This window comes from Sciurus vulgaris (genome assembly GCF_902686455.1).
Source record: "Sciurus vulgaris genome assembly, chromosome: 2".
In the NCBI taxonomy this organism is placed as follows: Eukaryota; Metazoa; Chordata; class Mammalia; order Rodentia; family Sciuridae; genus Sciurus; species Sciurus vulgaris.
The window spans coordinates 12,560,056-12,580,430 of NC_136462.1; the positions used below are offsets into that span (position 1 = coordinate 12,560,056).

A 20,375-nucleotide genomic window follows, 5' to 3' on the forward strand; every position below is an offset into this window, starting at 1 on the left:
CATTTGGCGTTAGGCAGAAAAAACAAAAATTGTGTGCTTTTTACTTGTTTGGGTTTCTAAATACTTATGGTCTATAACATGATGTTTTGATACATATATATATATATATATATATAATGTAGAATGACTAAGTGAAGATATTTACGTATGCAGTACTTGTTTGCTTTATTTCATGAGAACACTTCAAATATACCTCTAAGCGATTTTCAAGTGTCACCATGAAATATAACAGATCTCTTGACTACTGTTTGTTTTGTTTTCAACCAAAATTCTTATGAAATTGAATGTCCATCTTATAACAAAATAAATCCCTGATGCATGTACATAATCTGAAAATGAGATCCGTAGAAGAACAGGTGTCAGAAGGGACTGAGTGTGGTCCAGATATTTTGAGGCTGCACCCAGAGGGGAGTCTTCTCTGTGAACTCACCACTTTGTTATGGGCCATTAGCTGGAGGATGCTGGGTGTCACCCTACTCCAAAATTCTAGTGCTGTCAGTATCGCCGTGAAGCTGAATTCATTCTGATTTTGGACACTCGTAGCCACGGCACTTTGTTCACAGTATACCGTCCAGAGCTGAGCAAAGATGAACGCGTGGAAGAGGGAGCACATGTGGAGCACGGAGGTCTGGAGAGGAGAACACAGGGCGCTGCTGCGTGCCCCTGGCCGCCTTGCCAGGGAGCACAGCCCATGCACACAGGAGTTATCTCAGTTACAAACTCATGACTCATCGCCTTAGAACAGTCTGCTCTTCCTTGCAGGTGGGAGTGTGCTCAGAGAACAAAGCCTCTTTTCCAAGAGAGGGCACCTTCGTTAACAGAACAGATCTGCCCACCCTCCTTGCTCTTTAATGAAACTGACATTCCTATCGTTAAACCACATCAGGAAGAATAATCATTCTACTGGTTTAGAATGTTCCCTGATCTGTAAAATGGGGATGACTGTAGCCTGCTCCAAGAAGCGGAGTTAGGAGTAAACGAGGTGCTACAGAATGCACTGCCCAGCTCTTAGTAGTTACACTTGTAGCAGCAGCCGCCAGGGTTCTCCTACGAGTGGTGAAGATGCATTGAGTAAGTACCTATAGAATACCAGGGACAGTGAGAAAGACTTGTCACAGATCACCTCTACCACTCTCAAACTATCCCCTCAATCTGCTCTACAGGTGAAACACTGGAGCTCAGCAAGGTTAAGAAACTTTTCCAAGCTCACAAAATTATAAGTAGCTTTGTTAGGAATCAAACACAGATCTGGACTGAAACAGTAGGAACTGATTGCCTGATATCTTTTGGCAAACATGGGTGGGTGAGTTCCTCATTTTATCAGCTTGCCCTGGCTCAAATCCCAACTGCCCCAAACCCATTGGGACCTCCCAGGACTTGTCTGAACTCTGGAAAAGGCCCTTTGCCATCATAGCTTGTTAGGAGTATCTGGTTTGCACAAGCAGACTCACGACTGGTGGCTGGCTGGGCCTTACTTTATTCCCAGAAGTACGTCACCTGTCTACAATTTACAAAGTTCCTCTGTACAGGTGATTCCAGGGTGTGCTTTAGGGAACTCCCCACTAGCCTTCTTATTTTCATGTTGCATTTTCATGACCCGTAGGGGTTTTAATTGGAAAGAGTGCATGAAGAATTAGAGCATAAGTTTTCCTCCTCTCCTGCCTTAGTTCTGAAAACTGATCACAGAATTTGTATTATATTTCTAGCCTTTTATTTCTCTTCATTATTTTGAGACAGAAATGCCTGGGAAGCCAATAATAATTGTACAACAATAATTGTAATAATCATAATAATAAGCCTCCCCATAATTTATCTTCATAAGAGTAAGCCAGAAAACAATTTAGGGGGAAAAAAAAGACAGTCTGGGAATTTAAACAACTTTAAATAAGGCATTAGCACAAAGTTGCTTTTCTAACATCCACAGGAGGGCAAGTGACAAGATGCATTTACTTCTGAGAAGAAACATAATTGGCTGATAAGGGTTTCCATTAGCAATTTCAATGCATATGGTTCTAATCTTGCAGAAATCACTTACCTTTGATTGCTCTGGAAATCCAATCAGGATAACAATAAGATGGTCTGCAATATGGGAACCTGCATCCAGAGGTATGGGGAGGCAGGGAGAGGAGGCATTCGGACATACTGCATTATGAGTGAGGGAACCCAGAAGCAGCCACGACAGCAGACGGATGTGGGAGACACACTCGATGAATTCTTTAGGTCTGTTAGAGAAGAAGATGTGTTAAAGATGAGTTTATGTTTTCTGTTTTGTTGGATGCACAATGAATGTTTATTGAAGGAAGAGATTAAAAATGTGGTCTTGCCAGCAACTACATAAAATAAAACACCAAGGCGATAGAATGTCAATCAAATGATGCATCTGTTTTCTTGTTTTCCACTCTAATCCTGAAGCTTAACTTCTTGAGCAAAGAGCAGCCGTTGGTAGCACAGGATTAAGTATCATTCCTCTGTGGCCTGGCTGCCTCTGACCTGCTTCTTTTTGAACCCTTTCCTTTCTTCTCAGCAGAAGGTTCTTCTCTGACATCCTCACTGAAGTAGGGAGCAGAGAAGCAGACTACACCTAGCTGCACAGATTTCTGCTCAGTTTTCCCCTCCTGCTCTCCTCACCACCCCTATCCTTTCCTCTACAGGAAGGCAGACCGTGCAAAACAGCAGGCTCAGGTCTGCTCTGAGTTCCCAAGGAAACCAGCCCATGTGTGCTTCTCCTCACGCCCCCACTAGAGGCAGGGGCAGGGGCTTGCACCTCCTGGCACTATTTATCCCTGCAGTCACTTGGTTCCAGCCAGAAGCTAAGCTACTTGAAAGCAGCGGCCATGTGAGTGCTGGAAATGTATCGATAGAATTATTTCACTAGTTGAAACTGAGCTAAAGTGGAGATTCTGTTTTAAGTTTTCATCCACAAGGATGATGGAGGTTTTTGTAATGTACAAGGGCAAGTTTCTTACAAAGTGCTCAAGGTCAGAAAGTAAGTATGGGGTGGGATCCTGATTTCCATCTTCCTAACCAATCAGATTTTACTCTCATTACTCTCAGTGCATTCGCAAGCTCTGGATGAGCCCCAGGAGCCTCAGGGCATTCCTGCCTTGTCTTTTCTTATCCCTAGAATAATGAGGGTCTCACCCTTGTGCATTGCAGAAGGAGGGTGGTAGAGCCAAGGCAGATAGCGAATCACAGCTTTGTTATCTCTGTGGTTGCCCCGGGAGATTTCCATAGCAGCAATCTGAGCCAGGCCAACTTTGAGGTGTCCACCAAACGTATCTTCATGCAGAGGCTGGGAGCACGTCTTCATGTGGCTCTGCAAAACCAAATGATATTCTGTAACTTTGGCAGATGGCTGGGAACAGTCGAGGCACTCTTCAAACATCAGGTGGTCCTTTCGCCCTTCCATCACCACTTCGAGCCCACAACTTGCTTAGCCTTGAGTGGTTTCACATTGCTTTATAGACAAGGGGGGAATGGGTCCTCAGCAGGGCCTGTACAGTTGGAATAAGGGACTTCTGCAGCTCCACATCCCACCTTCATCCACTCTGAGTTCCAGCTGCCCTGGCCCTGCTATTCCCCACTGCTGTTCCTCTGCCTGAAACACTGCCCCTGCCCTTCTCACCCATTTGTTCACATTTCAGCTTTAGTTACTTCCCCTAGGAAGCCTTCCCTGAATTCCTTGGCTGGTCTATGCCACTGTCCACCGCTTCTTCATAGCAGTTGTGAGTCATAATTTTAGTTGGTTTGTGTGAAATGTTCCTTAAATTTGGCCTTCAGCAAACTATAAATTAAATGGGGGCAGCTACTATGTCTGCTTTCACTCACCATGGCAACCCCAATGCCAAGAACAGTGCAAGACACATTACAGGTGCTCAATACATATTTCTAAATTAATTTTGAAAGTTATGCTCAGTGTGACTTAATGGAAAAGCACACTGAACTGGGACTTGAGACCCAGTCTGGTTCGTCCTAACTAGCTACATGGCACTCAGGAGAAGCTACTTGCCACTAGACCTTCTTTCTGATCTGTTTCCTAATATGCAAGGTCTGATGGTTGGATTATGTCTATAGTTCCCAACCTTTTAATCATCATGGATCTTTCTTAATGTTTTTAAAAATATCTGGCAAAACAAGCTTAAAAATGCTTGAGTGATAATTGTTTCCTCTTCTTTATGCATCAATGTCATTTTAAGTATAGGTGCTGGATTCAGCAATCAGTAACCAGCATGTGACCAAAAGGTAAGGGAGCTTTCTTAAAAGTGACTGGGTTTAGACATGGTGAGAAATTTTCAAGTTATTTTTAATTATAATTATTAGTGCATGTTAATGCACAAAGTAGTGGGGTTCGTTGCACAAATTTCACACACGCATGAAACATACTTGATACTATCCACCCTCCCTGTTTCCCTGTCTCTCCTCTCCTCCCGATCTCTCCTCTCACCTCCCCTGGTCCCCCTCACCACTATCTAATAGTTCCCCTCCTACTTTCATGTCACTTCTTATTTTTCTTCTCTACATAACACATGATGGGCTTAACTTTGATTCTCCTTTTCACCTAACACGTTGCAAATTTATCACTGTACCAAGAAACACTGATGAATCTAAGCAGTGTCTAAAACTGAGTTCAGAGAAGAAGGAACCACATTTTTGGCTGCTGAACTTCTTGGATCACCAGGTTCCTATTTATCAAAAAGAAATCATTTAGTGCTAGATTGTAATTTGGCTGCTCTTTGGATCATGTTTGAATCCAAACATCTGCCCTCCGTTCAGGGCCTTCCTCAAGTCTCTGAGACTATTAATCTTTTGGCCCCCTGGTTGAATCATGGCAGAGAAGTGGACCCACATCGGTGATTCATTCCACCCTGTAAAACAATCAATAAACTTAACTTCACTGAGATTTTGTCTATATGCAAATTAAATTTTGTTCTCTCCCCCTTCTTTAATTAGTTTCTTGAGAAAGATAACTTCAATTGCAGATAAAAATAATAAATGGCTTATGTTTGCATAATGTGCTACCACTTAGGAAATTCTCTTTGCATACATTATTTTACATAAACCTTATAACAATCAGACAAGGGAAGTATCGTAGACTCACTTTGCAAATGAGGAAACTGAAGCTCCAGGTAGTTAAATGGCTCCATGTAGCACAGTGAAAAGAGACTGGATGGGGAGTCACAACAGCCTTAGGTTCAACTACTTAGCACTGTCACCTTGACTGGAGTGCTACATCAAACCAAGCCTCAGTTTTTCAATTTGTAAAATGGGGCTAATACTGTAATAGGGACATTGTGAAAATTGAATAGATGGCAAAAATAAAGGTGTGTGCAAAGCTGATGTCATATGAATATCATTTCTTCTTTGCTTCTTTTGCAGAACTGGACCCTAGTTCTTCAGGCTCATTTAACAATGTCCCAACTGCCTCCATAGGAAGCAGTAAATTCCCATATGATCTGTTTAATCCTTTAAAAGGTCTTTGCATTTAGTGAATCTAAGAGGGGTGGTGGGGTCCTACCTTCAGTCTGGTCAGTGTGTGCATGTCTGCCATGAAGTCCAGCACTTCACCAATGGACTGCCGCACGCACTCCATCGCTGCGGTCCCACACTGAAACACAAGCACATGGCTGGCCACGGCTGCGTATCTGCCTGTCCCACTCCAGCTGCACCCTCCTTGCTAAGGAGCTGTTGCATTTTCTGGATTTCTGACTCACTCCACCACTCAGTTTAGTTTGTGATTATCTGGCTATGGTACGATAGAAATTACTAAAAGGTTTGTGGCAGAGAGTAAAGACACAGGGGAGTCTATGAGGGGCAGGGTTAAATGCTGTTTCCACTGGTTAATGAAACTGATTTTTGCTTGCTTATTTTTAAGCTGGTCTATACACATGAATCAACGTGTGTAACGCCATTATCACCCCAAAACTGTTAAATCTTTATCACTCTGGGGAAATCTTAAATGCAAGTAAAATGTGTTATGAAATTCCACCACCAGAATCTTGAGTCTCTTTATATATGCATGTATATATATACAGGCATATTGCTAAATATGTATATATAAACATTGTTTTGCTGACTTGAAAATTCTTATATTCAAGTCAAGTCACTTACAACTTAACTCTGTGTACATACTTGGGGCACTATTAAATAGATCCAGATATCCATGCCAAGTTCTTGTTAGGATAGATAAGAGAAAAAAACAAAAATGATCACCTTCTCCACATACCTGAAGTATGTTGGGGAACTTTTAAAGGAGAAGAAAGCATGTTTGTGTTTGAGATTATTAAACAGCAGAGACCTGCTTTCTCAGGGAAAATGCACCAAATTTAGGATTATAAGCAAAGCAAAGGAAAATGAACAGACAGGCTGCTACATCAAAGCTGTATGAGAGAACCCACACATCAGGCCGGGTATAATGTGGATCAAAAGCAGGCAGTCTTTGAAGCCGTATGAATACTATGCTAAGGGCCTCTCCTGGCTTTCTTTAGGAAAATCTGGAACATTATATACTTAACTAGCTCACCCAGTGGCTCTCATTTTCCCATATTCATGTAAATCTGCACAGCACTGAACTATATCACCTCCTCTCTCTTCTAGAATGCTACGCTTGTCAGTTCTTCTGACAGGATAACAAACAGTAAAATAAGGCCAGTGGCAGTCTGTCAGAGTGTTTTCCAAGCATTTCATATGTTCTAAGGTTTTCTTCTTTTAATTTGAATCAAGTGAAGGAATTATAAAAGGTTATTGTGTTCCTGCTTTTGCAATATGAATCCTTCAGTGCAAGAAGGATTTCCCCCGGTTTATTCCATTTTCTTTGACCTTTCACATGTCATGCAAATAGAAGCATGGACTCTGTTCTTGAATTTCTTGAAAGGGATTTGTTTCTTTCATAAGCAGTATTTTATACCAGTTCAACTAGGCAAATGTCACGGAAAGTAATTACTAGGAGCATTATTCAATATTCGCTTTTTAAGTCTGAATCTCAAGAAATGAGGGCAAAGACTTTACTATTATATAGGTACTTTGTTCTAGAGACAGCAACTATTTCCAGTAAAAGTCTTAAAATCCACTTTGTAGTCAGGATGTAGGGAGCCAGCTATATGCACAAAACAAAACAGATAATTCACAACCCCTCTTTTTTTACTTTGTAATGCAGTAGTATAACTTAGATGTGTTATTTTAAAAAACAAAACAGAATGTAAGGAGTCAAGCTCCATTTGCTTCAGAAGGCCCATATTTATTTCAATAGGAAAATTATGAAAAAGAAGTGGAAAATGTCCTCTAACCTCAAACACAAGGACTGAAGGAAAGCATATGCAAGGCTTCTTCAAAAAAATATTTGACTTTTAAAGTTGCATTTCCTAATCATAAAAGTAATGCATGCTCATTGTAGAAAATTTGTAAAATACAAGTTACTAAAAAGAACAATTAAAATCACTGTAATTCTAATTCTTGTTCTCCACCTCTTTGGAAACTACAGTTAATATTTTCTTTCAAGTTTTCTGAAGCCATATAATAAGCACACATATGCATAATTTTTATAAGATTGAAATAAAATTTTTCTAACTTGCTCTTTAATTAAATCCATCACAAGCATTTTCCAATTACATATTCTTTGAAACCTTGATTTGGTAGCCCCATTATAATAGTCAGGTCTACCTTACTTTATTAAACAATACCCTAATATTGAACATTTATATTTGTTTCCATATTTTTGCTATTTTAAGGGATGTTTTGCTACATATATCTGCATATAAATATTTTGGTGCATATTCATTTTTTCAAACATGCTCCTAGAAGTAGCTTGTTAAACTGCACTCTAGTAGAGGTTGGTTTCACTACCACCAACAGCTAAAAAGAATGCTTGTTTCACTTCGCCGTCAATAAGTTTAATCATTAAGAAAAATCTGAGGTGGGGATATAAATCAGAAGGACCAGTCACAAGGTACAAAACATCCTTACGCAAGATAAATAAGCCTAGAGCTCTACTGGGCAGCACAGTGCCTACCAGATACTTAGAATTTGTCACAAGGGTTGATCTTACATTAAGTGTTCTTATCACTAATAATAAACAAGTAAATAAATGGGGACCTGACAGATATGCACAGATTGTGCTGTGATGGGTCCACAGGTGTGTTCCATCTTCAATCATCAAGCTGTATATATTAAGGATGCAATGCTCTTTATATACATTCTCCCCCCAGTGATTTTTACCCTCCCCTTAAAGTGACTTTTTTTTTTAAAAGAAAATCTACTGAATTACTAGCCGATTTTAATTTTTATATTTTTAAGTATTTTAATATTTTATTTTGCTTTACTTTATTTAGATCTTATTAATTTATAACTCACTGATTACAAGTAAGGGTAATAGGTTTCTTTCAAATGGTTTATTCACTGGTCCCTGGAAGGGTTCTATATGTGAATGCTACAACTGCTGCTTTTTGGTTCTTACTGAATATTTGCCTTTTACTTACTGATTTCAATAAACCTTTACATATTAGAGCTTTTTTAAAAACTATCATATAGGTAGTAAATATTGAGTTCTAAAGTTAATCAATAAGGAACACTGAGGGTAGCAGAGGGGCCAGCCACTTCCCAGAGTCACTTTTCTTCTTCCCTGCCATACAACTAGACCACATTTCCCACCTCTCTGGCTGTTAGCTGTGGTCATGTGACTGGGTTCCAGCCAATAGAACGTGAGTAGAAGAAACAGGCACTTCTAGACCTAACCCATGAACGTCTTCCATGGACCACATTCTCTTGCCTTTCTCCAACTACCAGGGGACTGCAGAAGGCTGCAGACAATGGAAGAAACCTGATCCCCAAGCATTCGAGTGGTAGTTCCTTTCCTTTGTCATTGGTGTACTTATTTAAATTTCACATGAGCAAACAATAAGTTTCTTTGGTGTTAAGTTGCTGGGAGTTGGGATTTCATCACATATCATCTTTCATTACTCTAACTAGTATCAAAACTAGTATTAAAAACACTGTATAATAATTCTATTTCAGAAATCTTTGACAAAGAAATAATCCAAAATAGACAAAGATTTATATACAAAGGTGTTCACTGCATAACACTTAATTCATTGCACGACAATTAATTACAATTGCAGAAATAATGAAAGTATCCAACAAATGGCAATGTTTGTTAATATTATTCTTAATATATATTATATGCAACTAAATTCACTCCTCACTTACTATATGGCTGGCACCGTGCTAATATCTTTACATGCATTATTTCAGTCTCAGTGTATACATCCCAGTTATAACTCATACTACATATAATGCAAATCAAAGAATCACAGATTAAATAACTCTCAGAAAATCACACAGTGAGTAAAGGCAGGCCTCAAACCCTGGAGTGACCTCATAAACCCTAAACCCTAAAGTCTACGCTCATAACCACTATTTTATGAAATAAAAAATGCAGACAATTAATTTGGTCAGGACTTACTCCAGGGACAGAGGCTATCATCTGCTTGCTCAGGATTGTTGACTCAGCTAGTTTGGTTCCAGCATCTGCACAAATAAACTAAGAAAGAAACGAAAGGATAAGTGTTTTTAAGAGTATTTGGACAGTAATAAGTAATTTGTAATTTTATTAAAATGGCTTAAACTCATTAGTGTTTACTTTCATGACAGTCTGCCCTGGATACCTCAGTTAATCATGTTAATCAGACAGTTCATTCCTATCAGCATAGAAACGGCATGAGTGTGCAGATTTTACTTTGCCCAGAAAGCCAAGTAGTACTGAAATAGTACATTCAATCATGAAAGAAATAAAAGATGTCAGCATTGTCAGAGTTACTCTGGAGTCAATCTACTTATCTTCCCCGCAATCCCCTGCCCCAGAGGCACTTGAACCCAGAGGCACTCTACCACTGAGTTACATTCCCACCCTTTTTATTTAAAGACAGGGTCTCACTAAGTTGCCCAGGCTGGCCTTGAACTTGCAATCCTCCTGCCTCATCCCCTCAAAGTCACTCCTTCTATTTATCTGAAGCACTTCTTGGCAGTTACTGTTAGCACAGTTTCATAGATTTTCATGACGTCTGTCATGGTGCCAGCCATATAGTAAGTGAGGACTGAATTTAGTTGCATATAATATTTATTAAGAATAATATTAAAAAACATTGCCATTTGTTGGATACTTTCATTTTCTGCAGTATGTACTTAGAGTGAAAATAGAAGGTCAGCCTCAGAGTTGGTGCTCCACCTGTTTCATCCCCTCCAAGGACCCTCGGTGTCTTATCTTCTTCCCTCCACCTCATTCACATGTCTCCTCTGGGCTGAGAATGACCCCAGTCCTGCTCCATACACCCACAGGGCTTTGCACATGTCCATTGCAACAGCCATCACATTAGACTGCAGCGACCTAAGAGTCTGTTTCTCAGCTGGCCACGAGCTTGTCAAAACCCCGGCACTAGCCAGTGCCTAGCATCCCAGAGGGGTTCAGGAAGAGTTTAAGAAATAAGCCAATTAATCAACTATGAATTGAGATCATACTGAAGGTGGATTTGCCAGACTACAATTGATTTGCTTCCTTACAGATTTTGGCAGGTGTTTCTCACTTAATGCAACATCCAACTATTTACTTATGGTTTTTGGAAAGAAGTTAAACAAGATCTGAGAAGTTGACTATAAGTTATTAACTACTGTTTAATTTCTCTTTCTTGGCCTTTGGCCAGTGACCCTGCAACTTTGGGATCTGAAAGTGCTACTATGCAGAATTCAGAAGCTCTGAAGTTTTCACAGCAATAGCGCTTCCCTCTCATCCATGTAGAAGACACAGGGAAACTGGACGGGTCAAGACCACAAGTGCAGCCAGGCAGGTCCCATCCCTGTCAAACTGGGAGGAGTAACACAGATTGGGGTCACACAAAAAATTTCAGGGAGGCCTGATGAGCAGCTGTAGAACAAGGGAACAGAAGCCAGTATATTGTCGGCTAATCGGGGCTCCAAGTCTAAGCCCTATTCATCAGCAGCAGGCTAACAAGGTGGAGCTCTAAGTCTTCCAAGGCAAGGAGCCCTGAGAATTCTTGTATAATGGCTAAGAACTGGCCTTCTAGTAGGGTATAGGTGGTCCTTCATGAAAGGTGTTTAGGTACAGGTAACCAAGCTGGGGGCAGAGGGCAGCAGGCAGCACCGTCCTGGGAGGCGCATGACAGAAGTGAATAACAGATCTCCTTATTAACATTCTGTCGTTTCCATTTGTCTCAAATATTGTTACAGAAAATGAGGAATCTATTAGGCCAGCTACTCTGAATGTGGAAAAGAAAGTAGCAACTGGGGTTATCCTGGAAATGCCTAAAAATTTCCATTATGTTATCCAGGTATGCTTATGTCTTTTCACCTAACTCGGATTTATTCTAATTGCTGTTTAAGAAAAAGTGACTAAATCAGGCTTAAAAACTGTGAAGTTATTAACTTTGGCCAAAACCGGTAAGTGAAAAATGAGCTAACACTTGATAGAAGGACAGAGTGAAAAGCAGGAACACCCCAACCTGATCTCCTGGCAGATGCTGCATATTTTCACATAAAAAGTATTTTCCAAAACTATCTGAGTCTGCAATCTGAGATCAATCACTTACACCTAAGTCCCAAAATCTCTGTCAGGACATCAGCACTCATTTTAACTCATTTATTTACAATAGAAATGCAACTGTACAGCTAAGAGAGGCCACAGGGGAGACGGAGCATACATAATGCACGAGGCGTGGGGTGCTCAGAGCTGTTCCTTTATGTATGGTTCAAAGTTTGGACCCCCCAAAGTGTGCTTGCATGACTGGTGGCACTTGACGGCAAGGCAGGATCTGCAAAGAAGTAAGACATTCAAGCACCAGTGTCTGCCTTCATCAGGTGCCTTTGCCACCTGCCACTCTCAGCAAAGAAGACCAAGGGCAGCATGAGCACCTCATCAGCATGTGAGCAGCCAGGACCTGAGGTCAGATTCAAATGTCAGGCCTGTGGTGACTTGTACAAGTCAAAATTTATTTTAAAAATCACCCTAGTAGTAATGGAGGTGCCTCAGAGAGTCTGGCATATGGAAGAGCAGAAGTACATTGACCTCCCAAATAGTTCATTCTTTTTTGTTATCAGTGTATTTTAATTCAATATATTCTTACATCATATGCAACTAAATTGATAAATCTTTGTCTTCACTTATTATGGTTGCCAACCAAAGACTGAAAAGGATTTCACCTTAACTGCATAGAATTACTCAGAGTATAGATGTGACTAAAACCAGAGTGGGGCATAACTGCTGTAGAAGGAAGAATTCCATACTTTCAGAGAGGAATATGCCACTGAAATATGCACTCCTCCAGGAGTACAAAAGAATACAAAAGAAACACGATATCCATTATGTGTCATTACTAAATTCATTATCAAAATGATACCCAAAATAGTACCTCCACCTCTCATCCCCGAGAGTGATCAGATTATGATGAACTCAACTGATATGAACAACTCCACTCAGCAGTAACTGTGAATTAGAGACAACAGCCGTGCTGCTGCCATTTCTTTGTCCTCCAGCCCACAACCAACCTATTTTTAAAAGAAAACCTTTTACCGACATGATTTCTCATAACTTGAATATGCAGGTGTATCCCACAGAGTGGGAGTGGTACATGCAAATTAGCAGATTATCTACTCTTGAAACATAAAAGAGCTGGGGAAATTCATTTTGATTTGAACTCAGTTTTATGATGACTTTCAGTGGGTTATTGCTCTATTATAAATGCTCTCCTTTAATCCATCTCAAGAACAATTAGAATAACCTCTTACACATCAAATATCTATAGCAAACCAGCAGAAGAGAAATGTTGTAAGCCAAGGTAAAAAATGTCACTAGATTTGAATTAAACAAAACATGACAGTCCATCTGTCCCAAGTGCAGACGGAGAAATGTGTCCGATTGGTTGACCATTTTGGATTCTGAAAAGGGTCATTTTTTTTTCTATTTGGTAAATTATTTCCAGTCTCTGTGCCTCTTTTTCTTTGAAAAAACAAATCCATTGAGCATTTAAGACCATCCAACTTCAATGAAAGTATAACAACAGCAACAGCAAGCACATAATAGCAGACAACCACAAAGAGGAGGCTGGAAAATCCCCCCTGATGCCAGGCCTCCAGGCAGAATTTGCAGGAATTAAAAATAGTCTGGTGATACCTGTTACTGCCTTGGAATGTTTAGGTTTGGATGATCCCACATTCCTTGGGCAAGTGTTCCATTGCCCTATGAGAGGTTTCTGGTACTGCTAGAGTATGTGATAAACAGCAAAGGTATGGCCTATCTGAGAACACCATAAGGTTCCACCTCAGTAAACACATCCCTCTACTAAGGTATGGATTAGAGAAGTTGTGGATGAAATACCCTAGTGATTCCTCACTGGGTGAAAGAATAAATGGGGACCTCAAGGCTGGAGCAACCAACTCTTCTCACGGATGGAACCAGGGTTCATGGAGTTCACCGGGGTAGTTCTTCCTCCTAATTATTATTTTCTTTTCTGTTTTCTGGTGGCATGTTCAGCTAAACAGACACACTCTACTGCCTTCATACTGACTACTGATACCCAGGAAGAAAGTCACTGGCTGCTCCAGAACCATTCTCTGTCCATGCGGTAAGCCTGGTTATCCAGGGGCCAGAAAATGACATTGCCCATCAGTAAAGAGAAGGCTTCCCTTAGTCCAGCCTACAGCATCTGGGCTAAGAGGAGCTATGAGAGAGCAGGCTGTCACCTCTGCCGTCTTCCAGAGAACAGCATGAGTGTCCAGGTACTGAAGGACAAGAAAAAAAGAACCAGGAAACTCACAGGAAGATGTTCTGGTCCTGAAGAGGGATAAAGGTGTTCCTCCCTCACCCCAGGGAGGACTTCCCTCCATAATTTGGAGCAGAAAAGGGAACTACTCTGTTGTTAAGGTATGCCTCCCTTCCATTCGTCTCATTAAGAATGGAAATAATTTACTCTAAGAGGTTATAGAAGAAGGATGTGTTACTTCAAAATGGCATGATGTTTAACTTTTTTTTTTTGCCAGAAAAGGAAGACACATTATTCACAAAGTTGTACCTCATGGCAGAAACTCAAAATGTCTCCAAAATACCCTTCCAATCTGAATAATTTTACAACTTGACTTTAAAACTTCACAATTCAATGACATATATGTGTATACATATGTATATATGTATGTTCACATACATATTTAAAATGAAAATGTTACATTTGAAATGGAAGATGAAAATTCATAAAATACACTTAGAAGTGTCTACTTTTTGCCTTTTTTCTTCCTAAAGCTAATTTGTTTTTGTTATTTATTCATCCAATTGTGATGCCATAATCACTGTTTTCATAGTTTCCTTAAGCACTGGGCAATTTAAACTGTCAGTGTTCTTGTGCTGTCTAATGACAAGTGCTTATTATAGTTGACTAATGTACTTCATAGAAATCCAGCCCCCACCAGTTACAATGTGGGATGCCAGACCCTGGAGATGAGCCACACAGAACTGCCCTGCTCAAGATGGAGGGAAAGCTGTCTAGTGCTCACAGGAAAGCACCCTCAGGGCCCTGAAACCCACTTTGGTTTTGGGGGACACATCACAACTGAAATGCCATCGGCATCTACAGACACTGCCAATGCTACCCTTAAATCCCTCCTAGGCTATTTCACTAAGCCCTGGGCACCTGGTCCTCCTCCAGTGGAGACCCTGTTCATCTTTAAGGTCAGCTTTGTCAAAGTAGCTTGTACTCAAAGGTGGTGCTGTGCAATTATGTGAGTAAGAGGGGCTGCTGGTAACAACCCACTGGGAGAAATCCAAAGTTTTTCTCTCCTTAGGAGCACAGATACTTTCTGATTATGATCTTGCTTCTGTCTTCCTCCTGGGCTGTACAGTGAAAGTGGTATATACTGAAAGAAAACCAACTTTTTACTAAATCTCAGGCCTATGAGGAAAACCCAATTCTGGTCCTCATGATTAGTGTCTATAGTGGGAAAGGAGGGAACCACACAGTGGCTATCCCGTGGTAAAGGACAAGTGTTCTTCCTCCCCTTCTCTACTAGGTAAACTTGAACATCTGTGTGCCTTCCAGGTCCACATGGTCCCTTTATGACACCACTTCCTTACTCAGCACACGTCTTATATTACTCTACCTGTACACTATGTTTAAATCTTTTGTTTACATATCAACTTCACCTACTAGATTCTAAAATCCTAGAGGGAAGGGACCTCAAATGGCATATCTGTCTCTTCCCCAGCATCCTGCATAGCACCTACACATTTCAGGATTCATAAAGGCTTAACATAAAACAGATGATCAATTAATCAGTGTTCTCTTCTCCTTTATCTTTCCACATCTTGGCTCTCTGTCTACTTCCTTGATACCAAGCTCCTAACTTTCTTCAGGCATTTGTCCTCTAACTGGTAGGCCAGACTCTGGAACTGGCCTTAACGCTCATCCAGGTGAATGGAAACAGCTGTGATTTGGCTATCGGACACTTTGTGCAATGGCCATCTGAATGATACCCTGATCCACTGTAGCTCACGGCCAAGTTTTTAAGACCAGCCTCAACTCTTGGAGCGGGAAGTAGGGTCCCACTTTACTAGATGCCTGTGGACTCCTCTAGCACTACCAGCCTGCTTGTACTCAGTCCCATCCTCATGTCATTGTCCCTAAGTATACTCTGCTTCTTGCCTCAGTCTCCCCTATTGTTTGAAGCCAGTCAAGCTCTGGGCAAAACCCCAACTCCAGGTCAAAAAAGTTTGCCTGCACCCCCAAATCCTTCATGACCCAACTCAAATGCCACTTCTTCTGAAGTCCTCCCTGATTTCATACCACATGGGTGGGATCCCTCCTGCTCTCAGATTCCCCACAAACTGTTTACCTCTATCTTATGGCACTGGTCACAGCCTGTCTCAGGTGATCAAAACCTTCTCTTTGCCTAAGATGCTGAGTTAAGGTCACTGAGGATGCAGGAGTCCTCATAAGCAGCGCTACGCCCAAAAGCATAATGACTGCTGATTCTCCAGAGTCTGCCTGTATGTGTTCAAGTCCGTTGGCCTCAGTGGTCTTGTGAAACCCACCTATACCTTGATTGGAATCAGCACATCCTGTTATTTATAGTATTTGAGTATAGTATAGTATAGTATAGTATAGTATAGTATAGTATAGTATTAGTATAGTATAGTATTCACCTTCCAGAATATTCACTGACTCACCCATACCGAGCTAACTCTGTGGTCATATTGAGCCTGCTGCTCTATTTTATGCTTCAGTGGGCCTGTCTCAGCTCTGGGGAGAGAGCTTCCCCTCCAGTCTACTGGATTACAAACTTCTTAAAGATAGAAACTATTGTCTCATTCTTCTTTTTGTCCCTCACACAACTATTTCCACACTAGGGTCAAAACTAATGCTTCTTTTTTTCTTTTTTAGCCAGTGGAAGTCCTGAATGCATCATATTTGTTAGGACTTGGGCTCATATAAGATATATTACTTTATGCCCCTCACCTCTTTAAATTTTTCCAGTTACACATGGATCCCATAAAACATTTTACAGATAGAGCATAAGCCTACCTGGACAAGCAGAAGGAGGTTTGTATCTGGTAAAGGAGATTTGAGCTTTAGGGCCTGTAGAAGTTCTAAAACAACACTACGAGACAAGTAGAATTTATCCCGCTCCTAAAACAAACAAACAAAACAGCAAAGGTAAGTGATTTATAAATGTAACTAGAGTAGATATATGTCAAAGAGCTTCCCCAAATTCCGAGATCAGGAAGAAGAGCATTTTTAAATGCACAGCTATCCTGAAGAAATAAAATTAAAGCAAAAAAGAAAAAAGGTATTTTTGTGTGCATAGTGAGTTTACTGAAGCAATAAGGACACATAGTTTAATGGGTATGAAGTGATAGGCTGTCTCTTAAATATTAAAACCACAGGATTTAGTACACAGTCATAGGGAATAGATTCCAAGGACTATACCAATTAAACAAACCTAAAGCATTTTTCAATACAAAATGAGTTAGAGAGAAACTCATAACTGTTTAAAAGTTCTATACTCTCTTCAAGGAACTCATTTTTTAAATGGACTATTTCAAGCATAGAGAAAAAGAGAGAGAATGGAAGATGTTGGGTACCTATCCCTGTCTTGTCAAACAGTATAATGTGCTTTATTTAATTCATTCTTTTCAAAATAAGTAATAAAACATTACAGAAACAGTTGAAGATACCTATATAGTGCTCTTTTTTCTTCCTCCCTAGTTCAAGGGAGGCGCCATTCTGAATCCTTTGCTTATTATTTCATGTATATTTTCACACTCTGACTACATGTATACCTCCATTAAAACATACATTGTTCCATTTTTCAAAAAACTTTCTACAATGTTATCAAACTATGGATACCTTTCTGTGACTCATAATTATTCACTATGTAAGTTTTAAAAATAATCCCTACTAACAGATGTAGCTCTCAGCAGCTTAATAGTATTTTATTGTATGAATATACCAAAATTCATCAATCAGTCCTCCTGTTGATAGTACATTTAATTCTGTAAGCCTTTTTTATTGTCAAGTATAATGCACATGCAGAAAAGTAAATAATAGTTAAATGGATCAAATGGATTGATCACTCATGAACACCCAGAGTGGACAATAGCACATTGCAATTCTCTTTGAAGGGCCTGTGAGTCCTTTCTTGATCCTTTCACAAGCAAGTAACTAGAGTTCCTGTGGGTCTGTTTTCATTATCTTTTCCTGCATCTCGCCTTCTTGTATGTCTGGTTATTGTTGACTGTTCACTGGATGCTCCATTTAAGAATTATTTGTAGAAATAACTTGCAGGTAAAAATGTTATCTTCCTTCAAAGAGCTTTCAGCTAGTTTGCTTTTGCCAGGTGCATGGAAGCACTAGCCAACTAGGGATACCTTAATCCACATACAGGCTTGTAATATCTTAACTTGGGTTTGACACTAAGCTTGTGTCACTGAAGACAAGTTTATCTTTACTTTGTGGCCAACAAAAATGTGTGGGTTGAGGGATATGATATCAGGGTTCCCACTCTTGATAGGCCCTATCTTCTGACTTTCATCTCCCTAGCCAAAAATCCCAAAATTGACAGATCTTTCACATCAACAAACACCCTAAGGGCAAAACTGACCTTCAGTATGAGGCTTGCAACTCTGCATTACAGCGCTCTCCCAGATTCTGGCCTCACAATTCTTCTATATCTGATTAGCATTTTGATGCTTTTAAGAAGTTTAAAAGAAAATGTGCACTTTTTCAAAAAATTTTTTTTTTTAATGTTAAGTGGGAAAACAGGGTGCAAATTACCTAGCCCATCATTATCAAAAGAGAAAGTCCAGGATTTTTATTAGAATTTTTTCTAAAATTGTAGATTATTCTGCAAGAACTAGCTCTCTTTATTATATTGGTTCTTGTCCTTGAAAATCAGATCTCTCCATTTATTTAATGTTCTTTAATGTTCTTCAATAAAATTTTCTGGTTATCTCATTCTTGCACATTCTAGTTAGATTTATTTTTTTTTGTTGCCAAAGCAAATGAAATTTAAAGTAAATTTTTATAATCATGTGTGACTTAACATTAAAAAGGGGTCATTTCTGGGTATTATTTGTATGCAGCATTCTTTATAAGCTCTCTTATAAATTCTAAAAAGGTGCCTATAGATTCTCTCTGGTCCATTTGCAATCACATCACCTAGGAAAAATGAGAGTTGTATTTTTTCTGTCTAATCTTACACTTGATTTTTTCTTCCTGTCTTGTTTAACAAAGTAGCACCATGATGAATAGAAGCAATGATATTATCATCCTTAAGATTTTAAGGGGATCGATGGCACTTCACCATTAAAATAATGCTTGCCAGAGGTTTCTGATAGACCTCCTTTGATAAAGCTAAGGAAGTTCCCTTCTATTACTACTTTGATAAAACTATATGATAAATGAGTGCCAAATTAAAAAGTACTTTTCTTGCATCTGCTAAAGAAAAATGTCAAAACTTTTTCTCCTTTAATATGACAACATGTGACATTAATAGATGTTCTAATTTTTAAGCCATTTTGTACTTCAGGAAAATCCCAACTGGGTCATGACATTCTATTTTTAATGCATTGATTGCTGTTATTCATTCTGATTTTTTTCATGTATGAAAGGATATTGGCCTATAATTTTCCTTTCCCCTGTTGCCCTTGTCTGACTGGTATCAAGATTCCACTGTTCTCATAAAGAGAGTTGGGAAGCATTCCTTTTTTTCCATTTTATTAGTTTGTATGAAGCAGAGATGAGCCTGTTTCCACATGTTTAACAGAAGGTGTCTCTGAACTACTACTAGTATTTCTGGACAGCTTTTAAAACTTCTGATTGCATTTTTTAATTATTTAAATCTAGTAAGTTTTTTATTTTTCCTGATTATCATACATTATATTTTTCTAGAAAACTGTACCTCATCAAGAATTCTAAGTATATTGGCATAAAGTTGGTATTTTTTTAATTTCTAATAAGTCTACAGTTATGTTCCCTTTTACATTGCTGATACTTTCTACCTGTGTCTTTTATCTACTTTTCTGATCAATCTTGCCAAAGGTTTGCTTACTTTATTAGTCTAATTGAAGAACCACTTTTTAGTTGTATTGGCCATCTATTGTATCCATGTTTTTAATGTTATTAATTTTTGTTCTTATCTTGATTGTTTCCTTAAATTTTCTGTGACTACCCTGTTATGCTAACTTGTTTAGTTCACTTAGTTTTTTTCTTCTTTTTTTTTTTTTTTTCAGTAAAAGTGCTTAAAACAAATTTTCTCCTAAATATCTCTGTGGATATACCTCTCAAATTTTGAAAACGGAATGCTAACCAAAATCAGATTTGGTTAGCATTAAATATTTTTGTAAATTTTCTTATAATATTTCCTTTGTTCTTTGCATTATCGACAAATATATTTTTGATTTTCAAATATAGCAAATCGCACACACCAATAACCCATATAGCACCTTTGTATGAATTGAAAAAGGAAAACACACACACACACACATCACACTAATGTATGATTACAAAGCCTGAACAACTGTCTTCAGTTTTCAGGACTCTGGCAGTCAACAGCCCTGACTGCATATGTGCACGTCTACTCTCACCCAATCACATGCAAACTTAATGCCACACATGTACACACTCCTCACACTCTCCCAGTCCTGCAGGAGAAAGGACTGCATCAGAATCCAACAGGGGGGCACAGGACACAGACATCTGAGAACAGAGAACAGTCAATAGAAGACTCTCAAAGGCACCTGGGGTGTAGGTGGGACAGAGCACAACCATGTACCAGTGATGTGTGCATGTACACTACTTCATGTTTGAGGGTCTGTGAGCTGATGTGGT

General features: G+C 39.4%; 1 protein-coding gene across 1 annotated transcript in view; it reads right to left on the reverse strand.

Annotated features, from left to right (window-relative positions):
* The window catches only part of UNC79 (unc-79 homolog, NALCN channel complex subunit), a 258,705-nt gene that overhangs the window by 29,593 nt on the left and 208,737 nt on the right, over positions 1-20,375 (reverse strand). Inside the window, 7 exon segments of the mRNA XM_079130155.1 lie at positions 431-628; positions 2,036-2,222; positions 3,142-3,148; positions 3,151-3,316; positions 5,516-5,605; positions 9,455-9,532; positions 16,569-16,673. Of these exon segments, the coding sequence (XP_078986281.1) occupies positions 431-628; positions 2,036-2,222; positions 3,142-3,148; positions 3,151-3,316; positions 5,516-5,605; positions 9,455-9,532; positions 16,569-16,673 (831 nt within the window).